The 12,862-nt window shown below is 43.4% G+C and overlaps 1 protein-coding gene across 13 annotated transcripts in view; it reads right to left on the reverse strand.

Annotated features, from left to right (window-relative positions):
• Window positions 1-12,862, reverse strand: part of TTLL7 (tubulin tyrosine ligase like 7) — a 190,764-nt gene that overhangs the window by 107,163 nt on the left and 70,739 nt on the right. For all 13 annotated transcript variants that reach the window (XM_038745502.1, XM_038745501.1, XM_038745499.1 and 10 more), the window contains 2 exons: window positions 4,320-4,478; window positions 2,223-2,439 (listed from right to left, as the gene is read on the reverse strand). In XM_038745502.1, the coding sequence (XP_038601430.1) occupies window positions 2,223-2,439; window positions 4,320-4,478 (376 nt within the window). The remainder of the gene's footprint in view (window positions 1-2,222; window positions 2,440-4,319; window positions 4,479-12,862) is intronic.

The raw sequence follows: 12,862 nt of genomic DNA on the forward strand, positions 1-12,862 counted from the left end.
CCTGTGCGGGTACCTTCACTCTTAATCAGCTTGGGGATCACTCCACGCTCTCTCAAACATCACAGTTGCTGTAGTGTCAGAGAGGAGGGAGGGAAGCAGACCTTCAGCTGGTGGAATCTTAAACCTCTGACACCTGTAATCCACAACGAGGCTAATCACTCATAAATAATCCAAAATTCCATGAGAGGAAGCTATGAAGAGGGTGTGGGTAAGCTTCAATCCACAACGAGGCTAATCACTCATAAATAATCCAAAATTCCATGAGAGGAAGCTATGAAGAGGGTGTGGGTAAGCTTCCAGAAAAGAGGGGTATTTAACTCCTCACACCTCTATTTCTCACGATAGGGAGACACAGTAAATGAACATGCTGCGGCTAGCATGGCCTCGTGGATAAAGCATAGGCTTGGGAGCCAGAGGGCCTGGGCTCTAATCCCAGCTCTGCGACCTTCAGCAAGTTGCCTCACTTTTCTGTGCCTCAGTTTCCTTAGCTGCAAACTGGGTATTATTGACCCACTCTCCCTTTTACTTGACTTGGGGCCTTATTTGGAACAGCGATGGGATCCAGCCTGATTAGCTTGTACCTACCCCAGAGCTTAGAATAGACCTGGACACATAATAAGGGCCAAACGAATACCATAAAAAGACAGTTTTTGCCCACACCATCACTGTTTCCAGAATAAAGCTCAGTCCACAACATAGGAGAAGCAGTATGTTCTAGTGGAACGATCATGGGCCTGAGATTCAGAGGACCTGGGTTCTAATCCAGGCTCTGCTGCGTATATACTGTGTGACCTGAGGCAAGTCACTTAGGTTCTCCGTGCCTCAGTTACCTCATCTATAAAATGGGGATTAAATCCTACTCCCTCCTATGTGGATTGTGAGTCCCATGTATCCAACCTGATCAACTTGTATCTACCCCACTCAGTCAGTACATCAATTGTATTTAGTGAGAGTTTACTGTGTGCAGAGCAATGTACTAAATGCTTGGGAGAGTTCAATATAGCACTATAACAGACACATTCCCTGCCCCCAATGAGCCCAGAACTTAGAACGGTGCTTGACAAAAAGTAAATGTTTAATAAGGAAAATTGTTATTATTTCCACTACTCCTCCACCTCCTCTGTCTTGTCAGGAAACCCATCTACCCCACTAAATCTTTACTTTGGGTTAGAAAGCATTTCTAATGTGTTGCATATCATTATTGAAGTCTGAATTGAAGTACACATTCTTAAATTTGGCCTTTCTCCTGAATTGTTCAGCAATCCTCTTTCTCCTGAGCAGCACCTTTCACACAGCTGTGGCATTCACCCTTCCCACATATGTTCTGCAAAGAGTCAAGCTTCATTTCTTCATTGTACAACCTCCCAGATATAGGTACACCTTCCTAGACCTCTGCATTTTTCAAGGCACAGAGACCTCCATTCTCCACCCAGGAGAGATTTTCATTAAAAATGAATTCCCTCCCCATGTGGAATTCCAAATACAGCAATAAAGATTGAGAGCAGATTTGTGATTCTACGGGAGAATTAACATCAAATTCAAAATGCCTTATAGATTACTTGTGTTTCAGCACTATTTTCTTGGGTAATAGTGATGCAATTTTTCGGTACAACTAAGACACACCCTGCAAAAATACCATGAAAATTCAGTACCTCATTCCTACATTTCATAATGGAATTTTAGGTCGCAAGGTAGCATTGGTTGACTTTTGACAACCATATCTAAAATAGCTAGGCATTTTTTAATGGTAACTTTTTAGTGCTTACTATGTGCCAGGCACTGTACTAAGCGCTGGGGTTGATACAGACTAACCAAGTAGGACACAGTCCCTATTCCACATGGGGCTCACAGTCTTAATCCCCATTTTACAGATGAGGTAACTGAGACAAGAAAAGTGACTTTCCTGAGGTTACCTAGAAAACAAGTGGCTACTGGGTGACCTTTAGTCTGTAAGCTCATTGTGGGCAGGGAACATGTCAGTTTATTGTTATACTGTACTCTCCCAAGCGCTTACTACAGTGCTCTGCACAGAGTAAGCACTCAATATGATTGAATGAATGACGTGGCGGAGCAGGATTAGAACCCAGGTCCTTCTGACTCCTGCTGCTGCTTCATTTGTTCACATTCTCCCCTCCAAAGACTTTTTCAAGTGCTCGGGCTGGCCCGATTTCATGGCGTTGAGTGGAATGTTTTATGATTTGTTTCGGAGTAGCTCCACTTACCAGATTGGAGTCACTAGGAGGACTGTACTTCTCTGTTCCCATCCTCACAAGCCCATCATGATACAGAAATATCTTGAGTGGATCACAGGAGGTTACCAGAATGTAAATTCGTAGATCAAACTTGTAGCCTTCCATAAGGAAAGGTTTATCAAGGTATTCCTGAACAATCAAATGATCCTGAGCTGGGAGCTTGTCACCAATTCTTATCAAAGAGATCCTGGGTTTGGGAGAAAAGAGAAAAAGGGAAAGGACTAATATGAAATGCTGAAATCAGACAACACCGGGAAGTAATTTTCAGAACCGTACGGAAGACAAGAGCAGGTTCCTTTCATGTGTACAAAAGGCTTAATGATAAAAGCCTTGGGATATGTCTTTCATTTATTTGCTTTTACACTTCTCTTGTTCCCCTTGGGCGCCGTCTCAGGGCATTTATTGAGATTTATCTTGTGGATCTCTTGGTTTGCCTTGCAATTAAAATGAGATGTAAAGTTTGATTTTCTAATAAATACATATTTCCTTTAAAACAGGAAATTCAAGAGCCAATGTAGATGCCATCTCCTAATGATGCAAATCTGAGGAGAAAAGATAGAATCAGCGGAGAAATCTGCCCAGCCCAAGTGGAGTGGGGAACAGAGCGATCATCTGCTTGACTTGCTCCTTGAAGACAGTTCAAAAGACTCATTTGGAACCAAAATCCACAGTGGAGCCTGAATTGTCCAACTGGGCTGCTTGTTGGGAGCAAGTCAACTGATAACTGTTTCATCCTCCATTTAACTGGGCTTGTAGACCCAGTTACGGTCTATTTGTCCTAAAGTAGCATTGGCGTGAATGCAACAGTTATTTCTGATCGATCGGTATTTTCTCTCTAGACCATGAGAACTGTGTCTTTTCAGCATGATTAGCAAACTTCAGAAACTCTCGAAATGTCAAATCATCCAAAGGTTATGTTTCCCAACTCCCCTTTTCAAATATCAAACGATCAACAGTATTTATTGAGCGCTTATGATTTGCAGAGAACTGTATTAAGTGCTTGGGAGAGTAAAATGGTTGGCAGACACGTTCCCGCTCCACAACGAGCCACAATCTAGAGGGGGAGACAGTCACGGATATCAATAAATTATAGATAGTTATTTACTCAATCAAATTTATTGAGTCCTTACTGTGTGCAGAGCACTGTACTAAGCACCTGGGAGAGTACAATACAATAATAAACGGACACATTCCCTGCCACAACGAGCTTATAGCCTAGAGGTGGGGAGACTGTCATTAATATAAATTACAGATGTGTACCTATATGTGCATAAGTGTTTATGATGGACTAAAATGATGGACTAAAAATAAAACAGCATTGAGATTTCAATCACTAATTTCCCCTATTTTCTAGTTCCAAAACCCCTAAGCCCAAATGTCCAATTACGTTTCACACACCAAACAAAATACTTCCAGGAAGACAATCGTAATGAACCGAACAAAAGCTGTCCATCATCGGCTCTCAACTGATGTTCTCAACTCACCTCGTTGAGCCAAAGTACTTTATTGGATACCTCATTTTCCCCCTCATTTGAGGAGTAATGACTACAGACTGCACACTCATGAAGATATAGCACATTTTGCAAACCTCGGGGATATATCATCTCAGTTTTCCTGCAAGATTTTTTCCACTAAAATCAGAAAATCAGTGTTGACGCACATGAAAGTTCTTTACAAACCCTTTCCTTAATCCCCATTGGTCTTTACATTTCCTTTCCTAACCTTCATCCAAGTACTTTGGCTCATGGATTTTTAAATCACCATGCATCTAGCTTTCCTATTTGCTGTTGTCAGAAAATTGGAATTGTTAAAGGAAAACTCTCTTCCCTCAATTCCTTTTATACAATGTCCCCATGAACGGGCTATATGATTTTCCACTGGAGAATTTAATTGGATTTGCAGTCACCTTGGAATGTGGCCGCTTCAAAAGATACCCAATAGTTAGAAATAGATTTACAGGGCTTCACTTTCTCCACCTACTTATGTGCATAAATGGCTGAATAAGTCTTTCCTTTTTACCCAATACCCTTTGAACTATTTCAGCATCGCAGGTCAAGTTTAACCTACCCATGACCCATCGCACCATTAGCTGGTTTCACTATGAAAGTTTTCTGCCTCCGTTTCTTCTTTAACTCCTTTACATAATTCTGGAACTGGGTGTATTCTGCAGGAAAGATCCAAGTTCGAGGAATAAAGGAATATTCTTGAGGCTGAGACTTGATCATCCTGCAAAGAAGAAAATTTCATTGACACATTTTTCTTCATCAGATCCATCTGAAATTTTCTGCAACTCCAAACAGTTCAGGAGCTTTGGACACACTTCTTAAATGCACTTTCCAATCCTGCTGCCAAATGGCGTAAACAGAGGCAAGTGGCTTCACCTTGGCCCAATTCCACTGCTGCTTGAACTTCATCCTTCCTAGGGTCTGGGACTGGGAATCTCTCAGTCACTGTTGCCCAGACTTTAAACCTTCCAGAGTTATGTGAGAAGAACGTGAGCCTGGAAGTCAAAAGATCTGGGTTCTAATCCCAGCTCTGCCACTTCAAGGTATTAAGCTCTGGAAAACCTTAGACTGTGAGGGAGAGAGACCACATCAAATTCCCACCTGTGTATGACTAGTACAAGTGTATTATTAGTGTACACTGTTCTGGACCAAATAAGTGCTCAATAAAAACTATTACTACTAAAAGTTGTTGGTGATGACTGCAGCCCACTTCGTAGCCAATCCTCAGTTCCCCAAACTAGTGTCCTTCTCTACACTCTTAGGGTGTGACAGGGAAGTGAGTTTCGGCAGGCAAGCTGATAGGAGAATGACCAGAGATGCTGGCCACCTCACCTAGCCAATTCTAGGCATGGTCCTAAATGCTACTCCATGCCCATAAGAATTTGCCCGGCACAAATATGAAATAATAATAATAATAATGGTATTTGTTAAGCGCTTACTATATACCAAGCACTGTTCTAAGTACTGGGGTAGATGCAAGGTAATCAGGTTGTCCCACATGGGGCTCACAGTCTTAATCCCCATTTGACAGATAAGGTAACTGAGGCCCAGAGAAGTGACTGGCCCAAAGTCACACAGCTGATAAGTGGCGGAGTCAGGATTAATAATGATGGTATTTGTTAAGCGCTTACTATGTGCCAAGCACTGTACTTATGACCTCGGACTCCCAAGTCTATGCTCTTTCCACTAAGCCACACTGCTTCTCTTGCACTGGGTACAGGGAGGAGAAAGAGGAGACCACATTTATTTTTTTAATAGGTAATTGTTCAGCATTTAGTATGTGCCAGGCACTATGCAAAGGTAGATATGAGCAAATCCGGCTGAACATAGTCCCTATCCCATAGGGGTCACACAGTCTTAATCCCTACTTTACAGATGAGCTAACTGAGGCACAGAGAAGTTAAGTAACTTTCTCAAGGTCACACAGCAGACGAGTGGTGGAGGTGAAGCCGGTATTAGAATCTAGGCCTTTCTGATTTCCAGGACTGTGCTCTATCCACAAGGCAACACTATTTCTCTAAGGATTTGATCTAGCCCAGTCTCCCACATTCAGCCTCCACAATGATGGTGTTGAGTTGGTGATGAAAGTAAGAAGTTATTATGTGCTAAACAACAATGACAACAACAGGGGTAGATATAGGTAATAGAATTGGATAAAGCCCACCAAGACGCTCAAAGTCTAGGAGGGAGAGAGAACAGTCATTTTATCCCCATTTTAAAAGAGGAGGAAACTGAGGCCCAGAGAGGTTAACTGCCTTGCCCGACGTCAAACTGCCCGAGGGCAGTGGCAAAGATGGAATTAGAAATCAGGTCTCCTTACTCTCATTTCCATGCTCTTTCCACTAGGCTAAAGCCGCCTCCTTGATTGAGTTCAGCCAGTCAGTGAGCATCTTTTGAATGTGAAGCTCTAAATTAGGCACTTGGAAACATGCAACGGAAGCAGGACACATCATAATGATAATTATGGTGTTGTTAAGTGCTTATTATGTGCCAACTACTGTTCTAAGCGCTGGGGTAGATACAAGGAAATCAGGTTGGCCCACATGGGGCTCACAGTCTCAATCCTCATTTTCCAGATGACATAACTGAGGCACAGAGAAGTTAAGTGGCTTGCCCAAGGTCACACAGCAGACAAGTGACAGAGTCGGGATTAGAACCCACGTCCTCTGACTCCCGAGCCCATGCTCCTTCCTCTAAGCCATGCTGCTTCTCAATAATTGGGTTGGCTACAGTGGCTATCCCACGCGGGGCTCACAGTCTTCATCCCCATTTTACAGATGAGGGAACTGAGGCACAGAGAAGTTAAGTGACTTGCCCAAAGTCACACAGCTGAAAAATGGTGGAGGCGGGATTAGAACCCATGCTCTTTCCACTTAGCCCCACAAGGGACAGGGACTGTGTCCAACCTCCATTCCCAGGGTTTAGTATGGTGCCTGGCACATAGTAAGTTCTTCCTCAGTTCCTCCTCCACCTCCACATTCGCCTCGACTCCCTCCCTTTGCTCTACCCCTCTCTCCCCACCCCACAGCACTTGTGTATATATGTACATATCTTTAATTCTATTTATTCATATTGATGCCTGTTTACTTCTTTTGATTTCTCTCTCGCCCCTTCTAGACTGTAAACCCGGTATGGGCAGGGATTGTCTCTCTTTATTGCTGAATTGTACTTTCCAAGTGGTTAGTACAGTCCTCTGCACACAGTAAGCGCTCAATAAATACAACTGAATGAACAAATACCACAATTATTATTATTATTGTTGTTGTTGTTATTATTATTATTACCACCCCACAAAGAGCATTTACCTGAGATTACCTGCCCACAAGGGGCTTCTAGTCTAGAGGGGAACAAGATATCTGGCTATCTTTTCTTTTTCCTCTCCCTTTTTTTCCTCTCCTCCTCCCCATCCCCACCTCCTTCCCCTCCCTACAGCACCTGTATATATGTTTGTACAGCTTTATTACTCTATTTATTTTACTTGTACATATTTACTGTTCTATTTATTTTGTTAATGATGTGCATCTAGCTTTATTTCTATTTATTCTGATGACTTGACACCTGTCCACATGTTTTTTTCTGTTGTCTGTCTCCCTCTTCTAGAATGTGAGCCCGCTGTTGGGTAGGGACCGTCTCTATATATTGCCAACTTGTACTTCCCAAGCGCTTAGTACAGTGATCTGCACACAGTAAGTGCTCAATAAATACGATTGAATGAATGAATGAATGAATGAATGAATGAATGAGAAGGAGAAGAGGATATGTGGGCTTAAGTCAAGGGAATCCCTCCTGGGGGAGATGTGATTTCAGTAAGGCTTTGAAAGTAGGGAAAGCAATCGTCTGTTGGATATGAAGAAGGAAGGGTTTCCAGGCCAGATACAGGATGGGGGCGAGGGGTCGGCAATGAGAAAGATGAGATAGAGGCACAGCGAATACACTGGTTTTAAAGGAGTTGTGTGTTGCTGGGTTGTAGTAAGAAATCTGTCAAGTAAGACAGGAGGGGCAAGGTGATTGAGTGTTTTAAAAGCCTACGGAAAGGAGTTACTGTTTGATGCAGAGGTGGATGGGCAACAACCGGAGATTCTTGAAGAGTGGGGAAACATGGACTGAATGGTTTCGTAGAAAAATGATCCAGGAGCAGAGTGAAGAATGGACTGGAGTGGGGAGAGTCAGGAGACAAGGATGTCAGCAAGGAAGCTGTTGCAGAAATCTCTGTGGGATAGGAAAAGTACCTGGATCAGCACAGTGCAGTTTGAAGGGAAAGGAGAGGGTGGACTTTAGCGAAGATCATAATAATAATAATGGCATTTATTAAGTGCTTACTATGTGCAAAGCACTGTTCTAACGCTGGGGAGGTTACAAGGTGATCAGGATGTCCCACGGGCGGCTCACAGTCTTAATCCCCATTTTACAGATGAGGTAACTGAGGCACAGGGAAGTGAAGTGACTTGCCCAAAGTCACACAGCTGGCAATTGGCAAAGACGGGATTTGAACCCATGACCTCTGACTCCAAAGCCCGTGCTCTTTCCAATGAGCCACACTGATGATGTGAAGGTAGCACCGACAGGACATGGTGACAGATTGAACACTGACAGATTGAGAAGCAGCGTGGCTCAGTGGAAAGAGCATGGGCTTTGGAGTCAGAGGTCATGGGTTCAAATCCCAGCTCCGCCAATTGTCAGCTGTGTGACTTTGGGCAAGTCACTTAACTTCTCTGTGCCTCAGTTACCTCATCTGTAAAATGGGGATGAAGACTGTGAGCCCCCATGGGACAATCTGGTCACCCTGTAACCTCCCCAGCGCTTAGAACAGTGCTTTGCACATAGTAAGCGCTTAATAAATGCCATTATTATTATTATTATTATTATTATAACATGTAGGTTGAATGAGAGAGATGAGTCGATGATAATGCCAAGTTTACAGGATTGTTAGGCAGGGAGGACAGTGGTGCTGTCTATGGGGATGGCAAAGTACATGTAGAGGTATATATACAAGAAATCATTTAGATGGTTGAGAGCTGGTTAGCCAAATTAGCCCAAGGCTACAGGCTGATTATAAATCTGAAGAAAACAGAAGTTCTGAATCATCCAAGTAACTTGAGATTGTATCGGCAGCACAGAACAGAAGGTCTTCATAGAATTCTGCTGTTGCCGAGGCAACATGTCCTCTAATGATGAGATGCAGACGAATGCAAAATTGAGTTGGGTTAGGAATATTCTTTGGAGACTGTCAGCGTGGTGACAAAGTGGCATTAATTTCAGATCAAATTGAAAGTCTGCTGAGCTGAAGTGAATGGAAAGTCTGCTGAGCTGGAGTGTTCTCCAACCTTGTGGGAGACCAGGGGGGTTGGAGGCCTTTGGCTCGTTGAGGATTTCCACCAGGGGAGAAGACAGGGTCACTATCGAGGCACAAAGTCAGCATCCCAGCATCGAAGCTGTGCTTGCCTCACCATATCTGTGCTGGAAAGGAGGTGGGAGAAGAATGCACAACAGCCGGGTACTGATGAGCTAAACTGGAGCATCCAAAAGCAGAAAGGATAGAAGAAAGACTTCAAGGTGCTGTGACACCCAACCTCAGACACTGGAAGCACTTCAAACACTCAATCACCTTACCCCCTCCTAACTCATTTCACTACTGACCCAACAACTGAGCGCGCAAATATCGCTCCTCTAATGCTAACCTTCTCACTGTGCCTCAATCTCGTCTATATCATTACTGACCTCTCACCGAAGCTGTGCTTGCCTCACCATATCTGTGCTGGAAGGGAGGTGGGAGAAGAATGCACAACAGCCGGGTGCTGATGAGCTAAACTGGAGCATCCAAAAGCAGAAAGGATAGAAGAAAGACTTCAAGGTGCTGTGACGCCCAACCTCAGACACTCAAAGCACTTCAAACACTCAATCACCTTACCCCCTCCTAACTCATCTCACTACTGACCCAACAACTGAGCACGCAAATATCGCTCCTCTAATGCTAACCTTCTCACTGTGCCTCAATCTCGTCTATATCATTACCGACCTCTCACCCACATCGTGCTTCTGGCCCTGAACATTCTCCCTCTTTCATAACCAACAGACAATTACTCATCTCAGCTTCAAAGCCTTAGTGAAGGCCCACCTCCTCCAAGAGGCCTTCCCTGATTAAGCCCTCCTTTCCTCTTCTCCCACTCCCTTCTGCATCACCCTGATTAGCTCCCTTTATGTAGCCCCCCTCCCAGCCCCACAGCATTTCTGTACATATCTGTAATTTTATTTATTTATATTAATGTTCTGTCTCCCCCTATAGACTGTAAGCTCAATGTGGGCAGGGAATCAGCCTATTATATTGTTATGTTGTACTCTCCCAAGCGCTTATACAGTGCTCTGCACACAGTAAGTGCTCAATAAATACGACTGACTGACATCTGAATGCTGGGAGACAGCTAACAACAGACACTTCAAGAGGACTGGAAGGGAAAGAAGAGGAGTCAAAAAGACTACTAAGCCCATCAGCACAACAGGGTACATATAGTTTCTCTATGTTATTATTAGCATTATTATTACTATGGTATTTATTAATCATTTACTATGTGTTAAGCACTAAATCCTGGAATAGATATAAATTGAACGGGTTGGACATAATCCCTGTCTAAGTAGGAAAAAGAATATGTATTTCATCCCCATTTTACATTTGAGGAAACTGAAGCATAGAGAAGTGAAGTTCACACAACAAGCAATTGGCAGAGTCGGGATTTGTTCACAGTTGTATGGTACTTGCCCAAGCACTTAGTATTGATAATAATAATAATAATGCCATTTGTTAAGCGCTTACTATGTGCCAAGCACTGTTCTAAGCACTGGGGGGCATACAAGGTAATCAGGTTGTCCCATGTGGGGCTCACAGTCTTTATCCCCATTTTCCAGATGAGGCAACTGAGGCACAGAGAAGTTAAGTGACTTGCCCAAAGTCACACAGCTGACAAGTGGTGGAGCCGGGATTAGAACCCATGACCCGTGACTCCCAAGCCCGTGCTCTTTCCACTGAGCCACGCAGCTTTGCACACAGTAAGCGCTCAATAAATATGGCTGAATGAATTTATGAATCCTGGTTCCCTGACTCCCAAACTCATGTTCTTTTCCACTAGGACACGATACTTCTCATGTTCTCCTGAAAAACCAGGCTTGGAGACTCGTTCAATGCAAGGGATGCCAGGGCCTTGCAGACAGTGGTTATGGAGTTTTGTATGTATTGTGTGTGATAAGAATAGCCAGTTCTGACTCCTTCTCTTCATCCACCCCACAGGTAAATTTCACTGAAAAAGGTGCCCTCTTCAAATGCAAGGAACAGTTATTTCAGTAAAAAATCGTGGCATTTGTTAAGTGCTTCCTATGTGCCAAGCACTGTGGTAGATACAAGCTAATCAGATCAGTCCCTGTCCTCCCACACAGGGCTAATCGCTTAAGTAAGAGGGAGAAGAGGTACTTAGTCTCCATTTTACAGATGAAGAAAGTTGAGGGGCATAGAAATGAAGTAACTTGTCCAGGAATCCAGGGCAGACAAATGTCAGAGCCAGGGCTAATAGTCTAAATAAGTGGGAGAAAAGGTACTACGTCCCCATTTTACAGATGAAGAAAGCTGAGGTGCATAGAAATTAAGTAGCTTGTACAGGAATTCAGAGCAGACAAATGTCAGAGCCATGATTGAACCAGGTTCTCTGACTTTCAGGCCCAAGCTCTTACCATTAGTTCATGCTGCTTCTAAAATAAATCAATTTTATTTATTGAGTGCTTACTGTGTGCAGAGAACAGTACATTACAACACAGTTGGTAGACACATCCCCAGCCTACAATGAGCTTACAGGCTAGAGGGGGAGACAGACGTTAACATAAATTATGGATATGGACATGAGGGCTGTGGGGCTGAGGAAGGGGTGAATAATGGGAACAAATCCAAATGCAAAGGTGACACAGGAGGCAGTGAGAGAAGAGGAAAAGAGGCCTTTAGTCAGGGAAGGCCTCTTGGAGATTACTCCCACCACTTCCTCATGTACTCCAAACAAGCCTTAGGCACTTAGAACGTATATCCTAGCCCTCAAAATAATCTCTTTGTAAACTCAACTGCACCTTAATACCTATTCGCTTTAATGGGAGAGGTGGGAAGGAAAGGAGAATCCTTTTCCTACCAAGCCAGGAACTGTACAAAATGTGTCAAGTTTCTGACACATTCTGTGTCTCCTGCAGTGACCTATTTGGAGTGTTCCATTTACTTCACTTTGATAAAGAGGACTGGAAAAGGAATGGCTAAGTGAGCCTAGATTTGAAGCACGCGCATAACAAAGCAGTACGGGCCAAACAGCAATGTTTAAAAAGCCACAACCTAAACCATCCTGGGAAAAGATTAGCACAGCTGAGACAAGCTGCATAACAAACAGAAGCAGATGTGCTTCACTTCCCTCACCAAATAAGGAGAGGAGCACTGAGCGATTAAGCAGAAGAAAGGAGTTTAAAAAATAACCAGAAATTCACAATTGATTGCATAGCTTATCCAATCATCCTGGAAAGTGTCTGAACCATTCAATTCATAGCAATCCCAATAAAGGAAGTGAACCTCTAATCATCTTGGTTTTTATCAATCAATCAATCGTATTTATTGAGCGCTTACTATGTGCAGAGCACGTGACATGTCATTTTATGACATGAAGAGGTACATGCTACATAACTAACAAGGCTAACTAAAGTAACGATGAATTGAGGTCAGATGAAATTAAAGGACGGGAAGATTTACACCTTGTACTTTTAGTTTACTGTAAATTAGATCCTCCAGGAGAGCAAACAAACCAGCTGTGTATACCCATAAATATAAAGACCCATAAATTTGAGGTCTTCTGTGATTCCACCCAATTCACATCTTGCGGTTGAATTTGTACTTCTTTTATCATACGCCCTCCTACCCATTCTCCCTCCTACTTAGACTGTGAGCCCCATTTGGGACAGGCACTGTGTCTAACCCAATTATCCTGTCAACGTGGCTCAGTGGAAAGAGCACGGGCTTTGGAGTCAGAGATCATGGGTTCAAATCCCAGCTCTGCCAATTGTCAGCTGTGTGACTTTGGGCACGTCACTTAACTT

This window comes from Tachyglossus aculeatus, chromosome 4 (assembly GCF_015852505.1).
Source record: "Tachyglossus aculeatus isolate mTacAcu1 chromosome 4, mTacAcu1.pri, whole genome shotgun sequence".
NCBI lineage: Eukaryota > Metazoa > Chordata > Mammalia > Monotremata > Tachyglossidae > Tachyglossus > Tachyglossus aculeatus.